Source organism: Brassica rapa, chromosome A05 (assembly GCF_000309985.2).
Source record: "Brassica rapa cultivar Chiifu-401-42 chromosome A05, CAAS_Brap_v3.01, whole genome shotgun sequence".
Taxonomy (NCBI): Eukaryota; Viridiplantae; Streptophyta; class Magnoliopsida; order Brassicales; family Brassicaceae; genus Brassica; species Brassica rapa.
This window is the reverse complement of record NC_024799.2, coordinates 10193769-10210833: the sequence shown is the minus strand read 5'-3', so window position 1 is coordinate 10210833 and position 17065 is coordinate 10193769. Positions and strand designations below refer to the sequence as shown.

General features: G+C 35.8%; 1 protein-coding gene across 1 annotated transcript; it reads right to left on the bottom strand.

Moving 5' to 3' along the window:
* Window positions 1-10832: 10832 nt before the first annotated feature.
* LOC103868438 (putative F-box/kelch-repeat protein At3g17540) lies at window positions 10833-16226 on the bottom strand. Its single transcript, XM_033290985.1, has one exon. It carries the CDS (start codon window positions 16171-16173, stop codon window positions 14983-14985), a length of 1191 nt encoding a protein of 396 aa, XP_033146876.1. The 5' UTR covers window positions 16174-16226; the 3' UTR covers window positions 10833-14982.
* Window positions 16227-17065: the final 839 nt, after the last annotated feature.

The following is a 17065-nucleotide window of genomic DNA, read 5'->3' as shown; positions in this document are numbered from 1 at the left end:
CATTGAAGAATACTTTATGAAAGCTGGCTTCACAAAGTCACAGAACGAGGAGACATTGTTTCTCAAAGCCGACAATCAAGGTAATATCCTGATCGTAAGTGTGTATGTTGATGACCTCATTTACACAGGAAGCAGCTTTGAGATGATGATGGAGTTCAAGAAGTCTATGCAAGACGAGTTCGACATGACTGATCTTGGGAAGATGAGGTACTTCTTGGGCATTGAGGTGAATCAGAAGGTGAATGGAATTCACATATCTCAAGCCAAGTACGCTCAGGAGATTCTGAAACGGTTCGACATGGAGGATTGTAACCCAGTTACAAATCCTATGGTGCCTGGAGAGAAGCTTGACCTGGACGCTGAAGGAGAGAGAGTAGACGAGACACTCTATAAGCAAATGATTGGGAGCCTCATGTACATCACAACCACACGACCTGACCTGCAATTCTCGGTGAGCCTACTCAGTCGTTTCATGTCAAAACCTACAAGACTCCACGCACAAGCAGTGAAGAAAGTACTGAGGTACTTAAAGGGAACAGCAGACTTTGGTATCTGGTACAATGGAGGAGGAACAGGGGAGCTATGTGTCTACACTGACAGCGACTTTGCTGGAGATATCGATAGCAGGAAGAGCACCTCAGGGTATGTTTTCCTTTTGGATAATGGGGCAGTTGCGTGGTGTTCCAAGAAGCAGCCAATAGTTACTTTGTCCACGACTGAAGCCGAGTATGTGGCGGCATCAGTTTGCGCATGTCAGGCCATTTGGTTCAAGCGAGTTATGAAGGAGTTGGGACATGAGATGAACGAGAGCACCATCATTCAATGCGACAACACGTCAACAATCAAGCTATCTAAGAATCCTGTATTTCATGGGCGTTGCAAACATATTGGTGTCAGGTTTCATTTCCTACGTGATCTGGTAAATGAAGGAAAAATAAGTTTGGAACATTGTGGTACTGAAGAACAAGTTGCTGATGTATTCACAAAGGCATTGAAGAGGGAAGTGTTCGAGAAGATGAGAAGCAGACTTGGAGTTTGCTCAGTCAAGGATAAGCTGAACCTTGAAGACCAAGTTTAGCTTAGGGAGGGTTTGTTGGAGCAAACTATCATTTGAAGTTAGTAGCCGTTGGAGGTTTGATTTAGTCTTTCACGTTTGTTAGTTGTTTCAATAATGTCCTATTCTTTAGGACCAAGTAGTTTCCAGTTCTAGTGGTTTTAGTTGAGTTAGTTGTTGCTTTATTTCAGGAGCTCTCTGTTTCATTGTAATGCTATTTATAGCTATTGCCTTCAATCGAATACAATTAGAGTTTCATAAACACAAACAGAGCATTTGAGATTACATCTCCCTCATACTGACTATTATTTAATCAAGATGAGGAGCTAAAGAATTGTCACCGCTCTGCTGCAGTTTGCGTTTGAAGGAAAACCGCCTTCATCGTATTGACTCATGGCTCTTCCTCTCGTGATTAGTAGTATCTCATTGTACCAGAAATATCCATACCTGGACAAGAAGAAGAAGAAGAAGAAGAAGAAGGTCTAACACTCGTGTTCCTTGGCGATCAAGGTGTTGGTAAAACAAGCATCATCACTTCGTGTACGGTAACTTCAACAACAGTTATCAGGTTCCTAATCTCTCCATCTACATTGATCAATTAAAACACGACACACATGATATTGATACATACGTAACTGTTGGGTCAATATAGCTAGGTGGTTTGACCTTCCAAATTATTTTTTATATAATGATTGATCGTCTACCTCTTCCAAGTGTTCTATGGTTTTGTGGTGTTTGTTTGTATGTCAAGCATTTACTCGAATGGTTAAAAAAAAGTTAATTTTTTTTTAAGAAACCCAAATTAAGAAACTACCATTGTAACACAAAAATTATGTGATTTTTAAGTAAGATTCTTAGCTAAAATTTAATAGTTAAATAATCATTAAAGTGTACTTAAGAAACTTTATGGGTTTGTAGGGATAATCATGCTCTAAAAACACAAAAAAAAAGAGTGGTGGTGGGCTCGCAAAAAGAAACAAAATATAATAAAAAGGTAAGAAGCGAAGGAAGACGCCGACAGTTTAAACTGAAACCCTAGCTCCGTCGCTGAGCCATCGGTGGCGGAGGCGCATCCTATTCCCCTTAATCTCGTTTTCTTTTTGCTCTCACCTTCTAAGTTCATCCTCAGCTGACATGTAAGAACCTCTGTGCTGTCGTGACCTGTCTATAGACTTCTATTCGTCGACAGAGACGGTCCTGGCTTCTTATGGAGATACGACGAGGCTCAAGGAAGAATGGAGAAGATGAGGGTCGGCTTTGAGGTCCGACGGAGTAGTAAGATCCAGTTTTCTCCTTTTGGGATCTTGGCGAATCTGTCAAGACGGCGGCGCGTGATCAGGAGAGACGTCTCCTCAAGTTAGGCGGTGAGACGGTTGGAGGAGTGGCGTAACGGGCGGTGAACAGAGGATGGTCTCTTTGGTTCCCTGAATCTGTGAAGCTGTGACTTGGTGTCTTCGTTATGCAAGCTAACGTCAAGGCCGAATTTTCAATCTGAACAGCCTTGTTCAGGTTTTGGCTAAGGGTTGGAATGGTGGTTTTACTGAAGAAATGGTGGTTGATCGATATGCGCCAAAGGAGTGAGCGTTTTGATGTTTGTGGTGAGTTTTGTTGGTGGTTCTCTTTTGATCCTGCTCAAATAAGGATGTGGTTGATTCTATGCTTGGAGTGTGTCACTTAATTTTAGCAGTCCTCCCTCTAGGGTTAATGTGTTCAGTGTTTGCTTGCTATTGCTTCTTTTCCGTGAATGATTCCGGAGATGTTTGTTTGGCAAGGCTTCATATTCATGGTGTGTTGGGTGAGCTTCTATCGTAGGAATTTGGACGTTTTGTTTACGTCACATCCGTTTCCAAGGCGCGTGGACCTAGTTATGGTTCCCCTTGTCGAGTTTAGAAGGCTCCGGTTCTTGGTCTTATCGTTTGGCGGGCGAGGCAGCAGCGATAAGTGTGGTTTGGGTGCAGAAGTGGAGGTTACTGGGTAGCAGGCTATGAGCAGCAGCGGTAACTCCCGATCATTGGTCTTTTCATAGTTTTAAAGTCTGCTAGTATTCTTGTTATATGCTCTTGCGTAGATGTTAACTGTATTCGGATCTAGTAGCGTTTTAAGTTTTATGTTTTTTCTTTAAGTCACCTTGTTATGGGTTTAAGTCGCCCCTGTGTAGGTTCTAGCTGCCGTCTTCATGTGGGCTCTTGGTTCTGGAGCTTTTCGATTAGGCTGCCAGCTTATGTATTACAACTTGTGGTTTTCCGTTTGGAATGAAATTAATCAGGTGGAAAAAATAAAAAAAGAAGCGAAGGAAGAGAGGGAAGGGATAGTGAAAAAATATGTGGGTTAGTGAGAATAAATGTTAAGGAAGTGAGATAAGTTAGAGTATTTTTTTTTTTTTTTGTGGAACAAAACTTAGGTTCACCCCCTAGGGTGAATCTTTAAATTCACCATACACTTTATGACCAATAAAAATGACACATAGATTATTAATTAAAAAATATTAAATTAAATAAAAAAATAGCTAAAAAAAATAAAAACGCTAATTTTAACGACGCTAACGTTTCCAGCGAAATCCTAAACCCTAAATCTTAAATTCTAAATCTTATACCCTAAATTATAAACCCAAATCCAAACTTCTAAACCCAAACCCTATACCCTAAACCCAAACCCTATACCATAAACCCTAATCTTAGACCCTAAATCCTAAACCCAAATTATATACCTTAAACCCAAAAATAGACTATAAACCTAAACCTTATATCCTAAACCCAAGTCTTAGACCCTAAACCCAAACTGATTAGCTTTACTTGTTTTCTTATTTAGTTATTCGTAGATAATTATTACTCCAATATACCTGGAAGGATTAGGATTTTAGGTTCCCTTAAATGATTTGCTTCAACGTTAGGTAGTTTATATGATTATTAGAATTTTCATGTCTAGTATTATTGGTTTATATATTCTCACATTTTCATTAAAATATAGTGTTACTGGTTTTATGATTTTATAATTTTATACAAAATCTTTTGTTATTCAAAAAATTTAGATTTTAATGATTCTACAAATTTGTTAAAATAAGTGTTATTTGAAGTTGTACTCTTAACTTTATTAACTCACAAAACAAGATTTTGATAATCTAAACTATACTAAAAACCAAATATAAAGCCCTCTAAAGGGGTCCACGTCGGACTGGAAATTCGTCCAGTAGAATTGCAGCATTCTTCCACGTTATTAAATGATTACTTGGGTTTGGGCGGATTTGGACTTATGTGGTTTTGGGTCTGTATTTTGGGCTTTTGTTATAATATAATTTCATCTTGCTCTCTCTTCTCCGTCTCTATCTCTAGGTTTCAAACCAACTTTTCATCTTCTTCCTATTGATCCAGAAATCCATAGGTCATTCCTATTAAATTTCTTCGTAAATCCATCGATCTATCTTCAATATCACCTTTTCTTTTCGAGGACGGCCGATATTCGATTATAAAAAGGTAAAAAGGTTAGCATCCCTACACTCTAAATCAGACGATTTATGTTTTGATTGATGTTGTGTTTACATATATATATACCTATATTCGTTTTAAGTCTCATAGTTGTAGATCTAATGAAACAATTCTGATCATGTCTCATCTGATAAATTAAACGTTTTTAGAGATTTGTTATTGAAATGTGAAAACTTTGAACATTGATAAGTCTCTATTAAGCGTTGTTTTTCTTTCCTGCATCTAATACATATGGTTTGGTCTTGAAATTGCAGAAAGCGTGAATGAGATTGTGATGGAGCCAAAATATGGTAAAAAGAAGTCCAGCAGTAGTAGTAGTTCCTTATTTTACGAAGCTCCTCTCGGTTACAGCATTGAAGATGTTCACCCCAACGGTGGAATCAAGAAATTCAAATCTCTGTCTACTCCAACGTAAAGCTTCTTCTTCCCTTCATTACATTACTCTCTCTCTTCATTACAGTATCATGTTTCTTAACAATGTTTCTTTCTTTATTTACAGTGCGCTAAGAGGCCATCCTGAGTTGTAGCGCACCGAGTCTTCACTTTAATTTCCAGTTTATAATTTACTTTAATTTCCAGTGTGCTAAGAGGCCATCCTGAGTTGTAGCGCACCGAGTCTTCACTATACTTATAGCTGCTTTCTTTAATTTCCAGTTTATAATTTACTTTCCGTTAAGCTCTGTTTCTGCTTGGTTATCCAATCCCATCGTTCTCTCCTCCTACTACAAGTTAAGACAACAAGGTGACATGGCCTTATCTGCAATCGGTTTCGAAGTTACAAGAAGCCGCCCGAGGTCTCATTCTTTGAGCCTAGCATCTTTCAAGACTCCAAGGGACTGGGTCTCCGTACTCTGACCAGGTCCCAGCTTGACGAAATACACACTCCTGCTGCCTGCGAGATTGTTTCTTCTCTCTCCAACGATCACTTCGACTCTTGCGTTCTCTCGGAGTCCAGCTTCTTTGTCTACCCCTACAAAGTCATCATAAAAACTTGTGGCACCACCAAGCTCCTCCTCTCTATCCCGCCTCTCCTTAACCTGGCTGGTTAGCTCTCTCTGAGTGTCAAGTCCGTCAAGTACACTTGTGGCTCCTTCTTCTGCCCTGGCGGCCAGGAATAATCAAGTGGAGACAAAAATTGTTTAGAAGACTCTAACTGTGCCAAGTTAAAGCTGAGGAAAATCGCCGTGGTCACTTGATTCTCCAGCACGAGTCCGAGAGATTCGTTTTCCAAGCTGAGCCCCTCATAACTCGCAAGATTTCTAACACATTTTTCATCTTTTGTTACTTTTTGTTGCATTAATTTGGAAACAAAGAGCAAATCGACAAGAGTCATAACTCGCAAGATTCCTGTAATTATCAATCAAAAGAAAAATGCATACAGGTGAATATAATAACCCCATGGTATTTACAAAAATCAAATTAATAATATTAATAATCCCATAGTACTACTATTAACGTATGGTAGCTATTTGTTTTGCCACATTTTGATACCAAAGGGTCAGTCCTAAAATAGATAAAGGGATGTGTCATTAAAGAAACATTTAACCATCAACGCATACTTTAAATAAATTTGCAATATATAAATAGAAAATTAGTTCTCACATTTATACAACAAAATTATACTTTAATAAAATACTAGATCTCGATCCGCGCAACCGCAAAGGTTTTTGTTTTAATTTATTTTTATATAAATATTTTGTTTTCAATTCTAAATTGGTATATATTTGTCTATCAATTTTTAAAACATAATAAATTTACGGTATATTTTTTCATTGAATAGATTGTTTCAAACTTTCTTATGTATTTGTATATTCTTCTATATATATATATTTTGGAATATTATTTCATTATTAAAATCGTAACTATATATATAAAGATTAGTAAAATATTGTTTTAATGTCATATTCAAAGATATTGTAATATTTCACAAATCTAGAAAGTTTTTAAAAAATTAAAATTTTCCCTTCATAGATTTATATTATCGAGTAAATAATTAAACATTTAGTTTTTGTTTAATGTTTAAAATAAACTATATAGTTTAAAATTTGTTTTCATTGGTTTAAGGTAGTAAATATTAATCATTGTTAGATAATATGATTTTTTTATTTAAAAAAAAGTCTTTATACTTTTAAAATTTAAAATCGACAAATATTTAAATAATTAACATATGGATGTATAATATTACAATATTAAACTATAGCTATTTAATTTATATTATCTATAATTCTAATGGATCATCTATTGTTTAAATTCAGTTATTGATAGCCAATAAAAAATTCTGGTAGTTCCAAAATTTAAATGATAAGATTATAGATTAAATGTAACATGACTTTATAAAAATAGGTCCATTAGGTCCATTTAGAAAAAAAACACATATGAATCAAGGTTGTGACTTTTGTTTTAATATATAAGATGCAAACACTATAAAACATGAAAGCACAGAAATAGATATTAAATAACTAATAAAATTAACATGTGTTATATTCGGACCAACATATGCTTATTCTAAATTAAAAATATATGTTAGAACCAAGAAATAAAACAACTCATGTATCCTACCTACAAATGAATTAATATTTCTCAACTGAAATGAAGATTTATTATCCTACTATATAAAAGGGACTATTTTAGAGGCTTCCAAGGTGTGCTACATGGACAAAAAAATTCCTAGCCAACCAATATACCATGTTATCCTAGACTGGGCTTCAGCCCAAAAATCAGAAAAAGTCACGTACTAGCCCAGCCTCTTACGTATTATGTCCAAAATAAATATCATCTCCTCCGTAACCTTAAGCGAAACACAATCAGCCTCCCCTGTATCGATGTCTCGATGCCGACATCGATTCCCTTCCTCTTCCCCATCGCCTCCCGCATAACGCCTCCATTCAAAATGGAACTTCAATCGTCAGGTTGCACGGGTACGCCGACTTAGTGCCGTCTCACGTATCGGGTTCGGCGCGGGGACGGGTACGGCACGGGTACGGACGGAGAGGACTCAAATGGGGACGGTTTGGTTAGTCGACTGAGACGTCTCGGAAACATTTCTAAGCCATGTTCATGATTTTTTTTGCTTGAAATATGATTAAGAAATGTTTAGATTTATCTTTTACATGTTAAAAGAAATTAAAATGAGATGATGGAACCATATAAATCAAGTAAGAAAAGTTGATAAAAAAAAAGAAGAAATCAAGTAAGAAAAATTATGGCGGCCATAGATTAAGTTTCAGATCGTGTAGAGAAGATGAAGGGTAAATGTCAATGACCATTTTGACCTTCATTTATATGAACAAAAGAAGTCGAACCCAAAAATTATAGTCTGCAGTTGTTTTTTGAAATTTTCTCAGAAACAATATTTAACCATCTGAATTTGTTTATACTAATACTATAGATTTTCTATTACTTTTATGTTTAGCTTAGGACAATTGACACACACATATATATATGTTTGATTGTTTATTTTCGTATTGGTCATATAACTATTATTAGTTTATTATATTGTTTTCTAACTGTTTTAAAAACTGTTTAAATCTTATGTGGGAGGTTTCAATTAGTTGATGTATAGGTATTTTATATATATATATATATATATATATATATATATATATATATATGCCGTACCCGTATCTATGAATTTTAAGTTTGACGTTTTCCGTCCCCGTTCCCGTCCCGGTCCCTGGATTGCTTAGTCGTCTGCCATAAATCCTCTAATCAAGATGACTATTGACCCTCCATATCTCTCCTCCGGCTTGATGATATCTATCTCTTTGTGTTCTCTTCTTCTCAGACTATTTATACATCCTTCCACATCACTCTTTCCTCAGATCGAAAAAATCTATACCTTCATCATGGCCAAACAAACCGCAATCCTCACCGGCGAAGCTTCTTCCCCTCTCCTCTTCCGACATGTTTTACCAGGGCCAGGAGATTCCACCATGCAGTTTAGGCTTCTTCATCACTGGGAAGCTCGCAAGAATGTGAAAGGAGGACCTGGCATCCTTCTTGGGATTGAGATGCTTATGATCGACGAAGAGGTATATTAGCGTCGCTTTGGAAAAAAAAACTTACTTTATTTGTTTTAGCGGAGAAGAGTGCTGTGATAGAGATTGGATTAAAAAGCTTAACTTTGAAAAAACCCTTGCTTTATTTCTTTGTGCGATTCTGTGATAGAGATTGGATTAAAACGAGAATTGAGAGGTTTTTTTATTGCCTTATAAAAAACACTTGATATATATTTGTTTGAGCGGTTAGAGTGATGTGATAGAGATTGTATTAAAAAGCGTAACTTTGAAATAAACATTTGCTTTATTTGTTTGAGCGGATCAGAGTGCTGTGATAGAGATTGAAGTGTTTCAAGAATTGAAAAGTTTGTTTTAACTAAAACTCTACGTTCAGATACTTTATTGTCTTAGTAGTGATCTATTAACTCTTGCTTTGTTTGTTTGAGCGGATTAGAATGTTGTGATAGAGATTGGATTAAAACGAGAATTGAAAAGTTTGTTTTAATTAAAACTCTACGTTCAGATACTTTGTTGGCTTAGTAGTGATCTATGATAGTAGTGATTTTGAGAGAAACATTATTTTGGTTTGAGAGGATTACTCGAGGGTGCTGCGATAGAACTGAAAAGTTTGTTTTGTAACGGTATATCTTTCTATTGTAACGCTTATAAGTAACAAAAAAATATTATCCCTCTGTTATGTAGGGTACTTTAGCTCAGGGGTTCATCGGTCAGAACCGGCGCAACGAATATGAGAAAAATCTCGAGCGTGGGAGCATCTACACACTGACAAACTTCTATGCATCCAACAGCAAGGTGATGTACCATGTTGCTGATCAGAAGCTGGTAATTTGCATTTCACACGCCTCTGTCCTGAAGAAAGTTGAAGAAAACATTGAAGGCATTTTGACTGAGCGCTTCAGAATCCATTCCTTTTCACATTTTGAAGCCAGCTGCGATCTCAGAGGGGATCTTCACGGTAAGGATTAGATGATTTCTTATCAAGTTCAAACTTATACAACATCCCGAACTTATTAACCATCTGTTTGTTTTATAAATTTAAACCCGTATAGCTTATTAATACATTGTTTCTAACCGTTTGACTGTGTGTTGTAGATGTTGTTGGCCACCTTAAGCTGGTTGATGGCCAGCCTCTCCATGAGCATCCGATTTTGACTTACTTTAGTTTAAAAAAAAAGAAACAGATGACGCGCTTCCACCGTCTTCACATTCTAAAAAACAAAACTTCTCAAAAACAAAAAAACTCCCAATTTTAATTTACTGGTACTTTAATTAAACATCTAATCCGCGCGAAGCGCGGACACCGGCTCTAGTACTATATAATACTCTTTAGATTCTTAAAATCATTATCTATTTATATAACTCACAAAACCATATGGGTAATTGCCACAAATACGACTTTTATAATACCACTTTTCATATCTAGACTAATCACTTTTACCCTCACTTTTAATGAAGGGTAAAAGACACTTATACCCCTAAAGTTAACTAATGTATACTTAGGGTTTAGAGTTGAGCGGTGGGGTATAGTTTTTGGTATATAAAATTTATGATTCTAATAAAAATATAAATAAATACTTAAAAAATTAAAAAAAAAATTTAAAACAGAGTTTCAGACATAATTTTCGGTTTTCAAAATGAATATTTGAAAAAAAATAAAAAAAATTCAAATTTTTTTTGATAAAAATTTGAATTTGAAAAATTATAATTAGAAACATAAAAATAATATATTTTTATTTATTTTTATTTTATTTATTTTATTTATTTAAATAATAATTTATTATAAATATAGAGAACAAGGGTATAAGAGTCTTTTGCCACTTAATGAAGAAGGTATTTTTGAAAATGTCCTTTTAATGTTGGTAAAGATGAAAAATGGTATCATGAAAGTGGTAAACATGAAATTTCCCTAAAGCATATACACTTCTCAAATAATAGTATATATTAGAATTTTTGAATTACTTTCTAGATAATGATAAATTATCAGCTGATCACTAAAGTTATTTTTTAAGATTAATAATTGAGCATCCTAAAATTATGGAGAGCATGACAAATCAACATATACACTTCTCAAATAATAGTATAGATTATAATTTTTTAATCATTTTCTAGATAATTATAAATTATCAGCTGATCACTAAAATTATTTATTAAGATTAATAATTGAGCGTAAAATATAAATGATCATAAAATTATGGAGAGCATGACAAATCAACATATACACTTCTAAAATAATAGTATAGATCAACATATACAATTCTCAAATAATAATATAGATTATACAAAAATATTATATATTATGTTATCCAAAAATATCTTACATCATAATATTTTAAAAATAAATATAAATCTCTGTTCTGCTAAAAAAGTAATAATATTTTAAAAATAAATATAAATCTCTGTTGTGCTACATGTCCTTGTCTCCCACAGATTTGACAAACAGGGCGATCACCTTGCTCAGAGGAAACAGAAGAGCTGGGATAGGAGGATAGCTGCTGATGAAATCCACGGCCTCTTGTAGAGAAGAAGAATCGTCCTCTTCCTCTTCCGAATCTCCGACCACTACTTCTGCCTCTGTTACCATAACTAGGATATTGTGATGTTCTGTCAATATGAAAGGCAAGGTGTGGACTTGGGTCTGAAGACACCATGTAGCTCTGAAGTCTGTCGTCGAAGCTTTTGAGACGAGATGAGATGTCATCAAAGGTTGGAGCAGGGTGAAGATCCATAGAACCTTCAATGCTTGTCTTAATAGGCTCGTACTCTTGTCCCAAACCATGAAGAGCAGCAAAAATTTTCATCCTTTCGTCAAGAGGGTTTCCTATGGAGGTGAGCTGGTCACTGATGTTCTTTATCTCTCGAAGATAGTCTCCTATTGTCTTGTTTAGCTTGGAAGTAGTCTGAATCTTTCTCTGTAACTCAAACAGACGAGATGATGAGGGTTTGTTGAAATGAGTACCAAGAGTGACCCAGATCTCGTGAGTTGTGTGACAGTGGATGACTATGCTCTGAATGTCTTCAGCGAACGAGCCAAGCAACCAAGATTGGACCACTTGATCTGTCTGAAACCAGAGTTGATAGTCTGGGTTAGGAACCAGGGTTGCTGTGCCGTTGATTCCCGGTACGGGAAGCATTGTGACTGGAGCTGGGTTAGATCCTGTCACAAAGCCAAGTAGACGTTGACCATTGAGGAAGGTCTCGAACTGTCGCTTCCAGAGGATATAGTTCTTCTCCGTAAGCTTGACTGTGACTGAGTTCACAATATCCAGAACGGGAGGAGTATAAGGTTGCATGTCCATGGTTCTACTCCCTAAGCTCTGATACCATGAAATCTGAAGCAATGCTTCAAGAAGATAACTGAAAAGGTTATGTTTTGTATTTCAATCTCTTGTCCATTACAATAGCTTAGCATAGGTATTTATACAAAACTTGTCTAAACCCTAGTTCCTCTACAGGTGGCAACATCATGGAAGCTCCAAGGAATCAAGGGCTGCGAATCTGTTTCCAAACTGGAGGGGACCAGATTGTACCTTTCCGAACGTCATCACTCTCAGGCTTTCTTTGTCGCTTGTAATTAAGCTTGGAGATGACCGTTGAATGATTTTGGGCTGAAGCTGAGTGGTCTTAGAGTCGTTGGGCTTGTCGTCGAGGCCCATTGTCTGATTTGGTTGAGAAGGTGGGCTTGCGTTAATAGTCGTGGGGTATTGCTCTCTCCCTTGGTGTCTCGGGGGTAGCAGCTTCTTCAATCATCCCCAAGTTGGACTTCGTGGGTTTTGCTCGCTTGGTGCGCGACGGTGTTGAAAATCTTGGCGGTGTCAGGTGTATTCTCCTGGCGGCGCGTGTAGCTTAAAGGATGGTTTTAGGCGCGTGGAAGTGTCTGGTACTCAGGCGTCGACTGTCTCGTCAAGCTGCTCCTTCTTTGTCCTCTCCGGTTCACGGCGTTGGTGTTTGAGTGCCCGTCTCCTGGCTGTGAGCTTTCTGGGTTTCTTGGTTTTTCAGGATCTTGTTCTTCATCTTCGTGTCGTTCTGTCTCGACTGTCCCCTTTTCATGTGAGGAAAAGTATCGTGGGTGGTGTCTTATCGGGTTCGTGGTCATGGAGCCCTGTTTTTCTCCTCCTGGACGGCGCGATTAAGGATGTATCATCCCAGTGTCGAGGTGCCTCATTTGATTGCCCTTGGCAGATACAGTCTTGTTCCTCTCAGTGCAGGTCCTGTAATCTCTTTCATCAAGCAGCTTTCCTTAACGCCCGTTTTTCGTCCAGTGGGTTTGCGTGTGTCTCGTGCCCTTCAGGTATGAAGCCCCTCTCCTTATGTGTGCTTATTCGTCAGAGGTTTTTCAAGTGTGGACTTGAGTGAGGTAGCTCCAGCTCCTCTCAGGATTACAACAACGTGACGGCATTAGGATGTAAGATCCGGAGTTGCCTATTCCACTTGTCTGTGTATCAAACTATTTTAGAGCTGTCTGTTGTTTGTAGTACCATTTTACTTGGGTCTTTCTTGTGAGCCTCTGTTTATCCCCTTCTAGGGCTGTTTCAAATCGGATTTAGAGTCTTTGTTTTTCTTATTTCTCAGCTGTTTTGTTTTATTGTTTCTGTTTCTCATGTTAATTTCTGTAACCTTTTTCTCTGTTTTAATATGAAAGCTAGTTAAAAAAAAAAACATTTAGACCAAAAAAAAAAAAAAGAAACACTGGATATATAAACATATTTCCAGTAAAACGAACTATGTCTACTACGCAAGGGAACAATTGAGTAAAGATGATTACACTGTTTAATTTTTCGATGATTTTAGAGGTTGAAGACGCAAGGGAACAATTGAGTAAAGATGATTAGATCATGATTAAATTTCAAAAGCAACAGAAGAGAAAGTGGATATAAGCAGAATAATGTAATTGTGATAAAGATCCAATGTTCGAAAGAGTGACAAGGAAAGCTTAATCAAGTATCAACTAAAATAGAAACAACACCGTAAATGATCTATGCTCAAAAGAACATCAATTAATGCATTTAAAGGACAGTCTTCTTCTCTTACGCCTTCTTGTTCTTGGTGTTTTCTTCTGAATGCGAACCAAGCTTGGAACATAAGTGAGGACAAGTGGCCAGTTGAAACGAGATGCCTCTACATCTTAAGTTATTTTTTAAGATTAATAATTGAGCATCTTAAAATTATGGAGAGCATGACAAATCAACATATAGATTTCTCAAATAATAGTATAGATTAAAAAATTTTAATCATTTTCTAGATAATTATAAATTATCAGCTGATCACTAAAATTATTTATTAAGATTAAAAATTGAGCGTAAAATATAAATGATCCTAAAATTATGGAGAGTATGACAAATCAACATATACACTTCTCAAATAATAGTATAGATCAGCATATACAATTCTCAAATAATAATATAGATTATACGAAAATATTATATATTATGTTATCCAAAAATATCTCACATCATAATATTTTAAAAATAAATATAAATCTCTATTCCGCTAAAAAAGTAATAATATTTTAAAAATAAATATAAATCTCTGTTGTTCTACAAAAATAATATATCTTATTATATAAATCACTCTTTTATGTATATATTAATGTTTTCAAGTTTATTTTGCGTAATAAAGATATTTTATTAAAAAAAAAACTTTATTGTTTATAATTTTTAATATTGAATTAATTATTAAATATTTCAAAAGCATAAAAATAATTTATTTTAATGTTTTTGAATTGATGATATATCTATTTACAATTTTTTTGTAAATTATTAAGCCCACAAATGTGAACAAAACACCTAGTAATATTTTATTTTCACAGATTTTCATAATATACAAAATTCTCTACAAATCTTTCTAAATTTAACAAGTCTCTCAATTTTTTAATAACTAGAGGAGTACTTCTCCACTCGTAATCTTTGATCTTGTTGAGAGAATCGCCTAAATCGAAGCCTAGTTCATACGAATTCTTGCGAGTCTTTGTTGTGACCTCATCTCATAGCTACCGCTACTCTATCAGGTTATATTTTGAAGTTCTATTTAGTTTTGGACAAAAAAATACGTTGGGCGTCTGTATGAATTAAAGTTGTTCAAATTTTTAATCATCAAATTTCTTAACATTTAGACCCAAAAAAAAACAAAAAAAAAAAAAAAAAAGAAGAAACACTGGATATATAAACATCCCAGTAAAACGAACTATGTCTACTACGCAAGGGAACAATTGAGTAAAGATGATTACACTGTTTAATTTTTCGATGATTTTAGAGGTTGAAGACGCAAGGGAACAATTGAGTAAAGATGATTAGATCATGATAAAGTGGATATAAGCAGAATAATGTAATTGTGATAAAGATCCAATGTTCGAAAGAGTGACAAGGAAAGCTTAATCAAGTATCAACTAAAATAGAAACAACACCGTAAGTGATCTATGCTCAAAAGAAGATCAATTAATGCATTTAAAGGACAATCTTCTTCTCTTACGCCTTCTTGTTCTTGGTGTTTTCTTCTGAATGCAAACCAAGCTTGGAACATAAGTGAGGACAAGTGGCCAGTTGAAACGAGATGCCTCTACATTATCTTTATAAACTTGTTTATACATATCCTCTCCAACAATGTACATTCTGGTCTTATCTTTATCATCCGGGTCTTTGTCACAACACACTGCCACTTTATTCTCCTCGTCCAACAAGAAGCTTGTCACATTCACCACACTTGGGAGGTCAAATTTATCAAAATCCACCGTCAAGACAAAGTCGCTCCTCCATGACAAGTCCTCATCAACATTATTGGTCACCCATATCCTCATCACATTTGACCATGGATATATATTCTGATGTAACACCGAGAGCTTTTCATCCTTAACAACAGACAGAGCTACTACGGTGTTTTCAGAATTAAAACTCTGAAACGGAAGAGGGAGACGCACAAATCTCTCGGTCGTGAAATCAAACTTCATCAAGAAAAAAACGGTTTCTTCATTTTCAGCAACCAAATAATGATTTCCCTTCACAGTTATGCCTTCGCAAGACAAGGTGTAGTCACAAGTGAAGGAATCAAGATTAACCCTCCAAGAATCAGAGCTAAGCTCATAGATCTCACTCTCAGCAATCCACTCTTTCTGGTCGTTTTCATAATACCAATACCTCAAAATTTTGTAGCTATGGCCAGAAGAAGAAGATGTGCTGTATCCTAGAGCATAGGTATCATTACGTTCGTAACGAGTTCTGGGTTCGATATTCATCGTTTCACCAGTACATGGGTTCCAAATCAACAGTCTAGTGTTTCCCTTTGTGTAGCATAACATTAAACCGTCACAGTGAAATATATGAGAGAATTTCAAATCCTTTGAATCCTCTAGACTTCCAAGTTTACCGGTGACCATGATAGATGGTTCGACGCCGTTGTTGTAAAGTCCATGAAGGTCGCCAGCAATTGAACTAACCCTAAGATTGCTCAGTAACATCGACTCTCTTACAGCTTTACCCATCTTCTTGTTCTTCTCCACGAACCACGGATCTCTGAGTAGAGCGTACCAACGTTTGCAAGTAGCTCTCAGTTCCCATAGAGATTTGGCCGGAACCCTAGAGAGTATCTCTGATTCTAAATCGTGTGGAAGATCGGATATTATCATCATATTGTCTATCCTCTCGTCTTGACTTCTCGAAGACGAAGAAAGCTTTTATCTATATATAAAGGTACCTCTTCATACATATATCAGGGTTTGGTTTATCAAATTCCCAACCTAGTTTTGATATTACTCCTTGATCGATCGCAAAGGCAGTGCTATCGAAATCACTGCAAGATATTAGAGATACGTTGGGCCGGAAAATATGTATCTTACGGACCTAGATTGTGAAGCCCGTGAAATCCATGAAGACTCCAAAGATTAAAAGGAAAGATTTGAAGAACAAGTTACTGTCAAGATATTCTAGCATATTTACATTAAGTGTTTAGGAAAGTTAGCATTATTTAGTGTTAACATTATGTTAATGTTACCACTATATATATGTATATTGTATTTTTTTATCAAACACAATACAATAATATATCTATTCTATTATATTTTACATGGTATCAGAGTATTCGATTTTTAGGGATCAAAATTAAAACTTCCGCATTATAAGTTTAGAGCTTTGATGGCGTTCATTGGTGGTGTTGACGATGAAGACGGCGAAGATGATCCGGATGACGACGTTGATTCACGTGAAGTTGGGTTTTGGTTTTTTTTTATTAGGGTTTTGTTTTGTTTTTTTTCTTGGGTTTTGGTCGGGTGATCAGTGCAAAAGAATTTGAGGGTTTAGTAATGCTAAGGGTTTGTGATTTCACATGGGTTATTTTTGTTAGAGATTTTCTGTAGTTTAGAATTTCTCAGATTTATGTCGTGTTGTTTTTTCCATAGTTTGGGATTTATTGGTTATAGTTTAACCATTACGGGGGAGTTCTAATTGAACGCTCAAATTCTTAGGTCAGTTTTTTAGTCCGTGTTATGGACTGTCAAGGATAATTGTTTATGGAGCTGCAGTTGC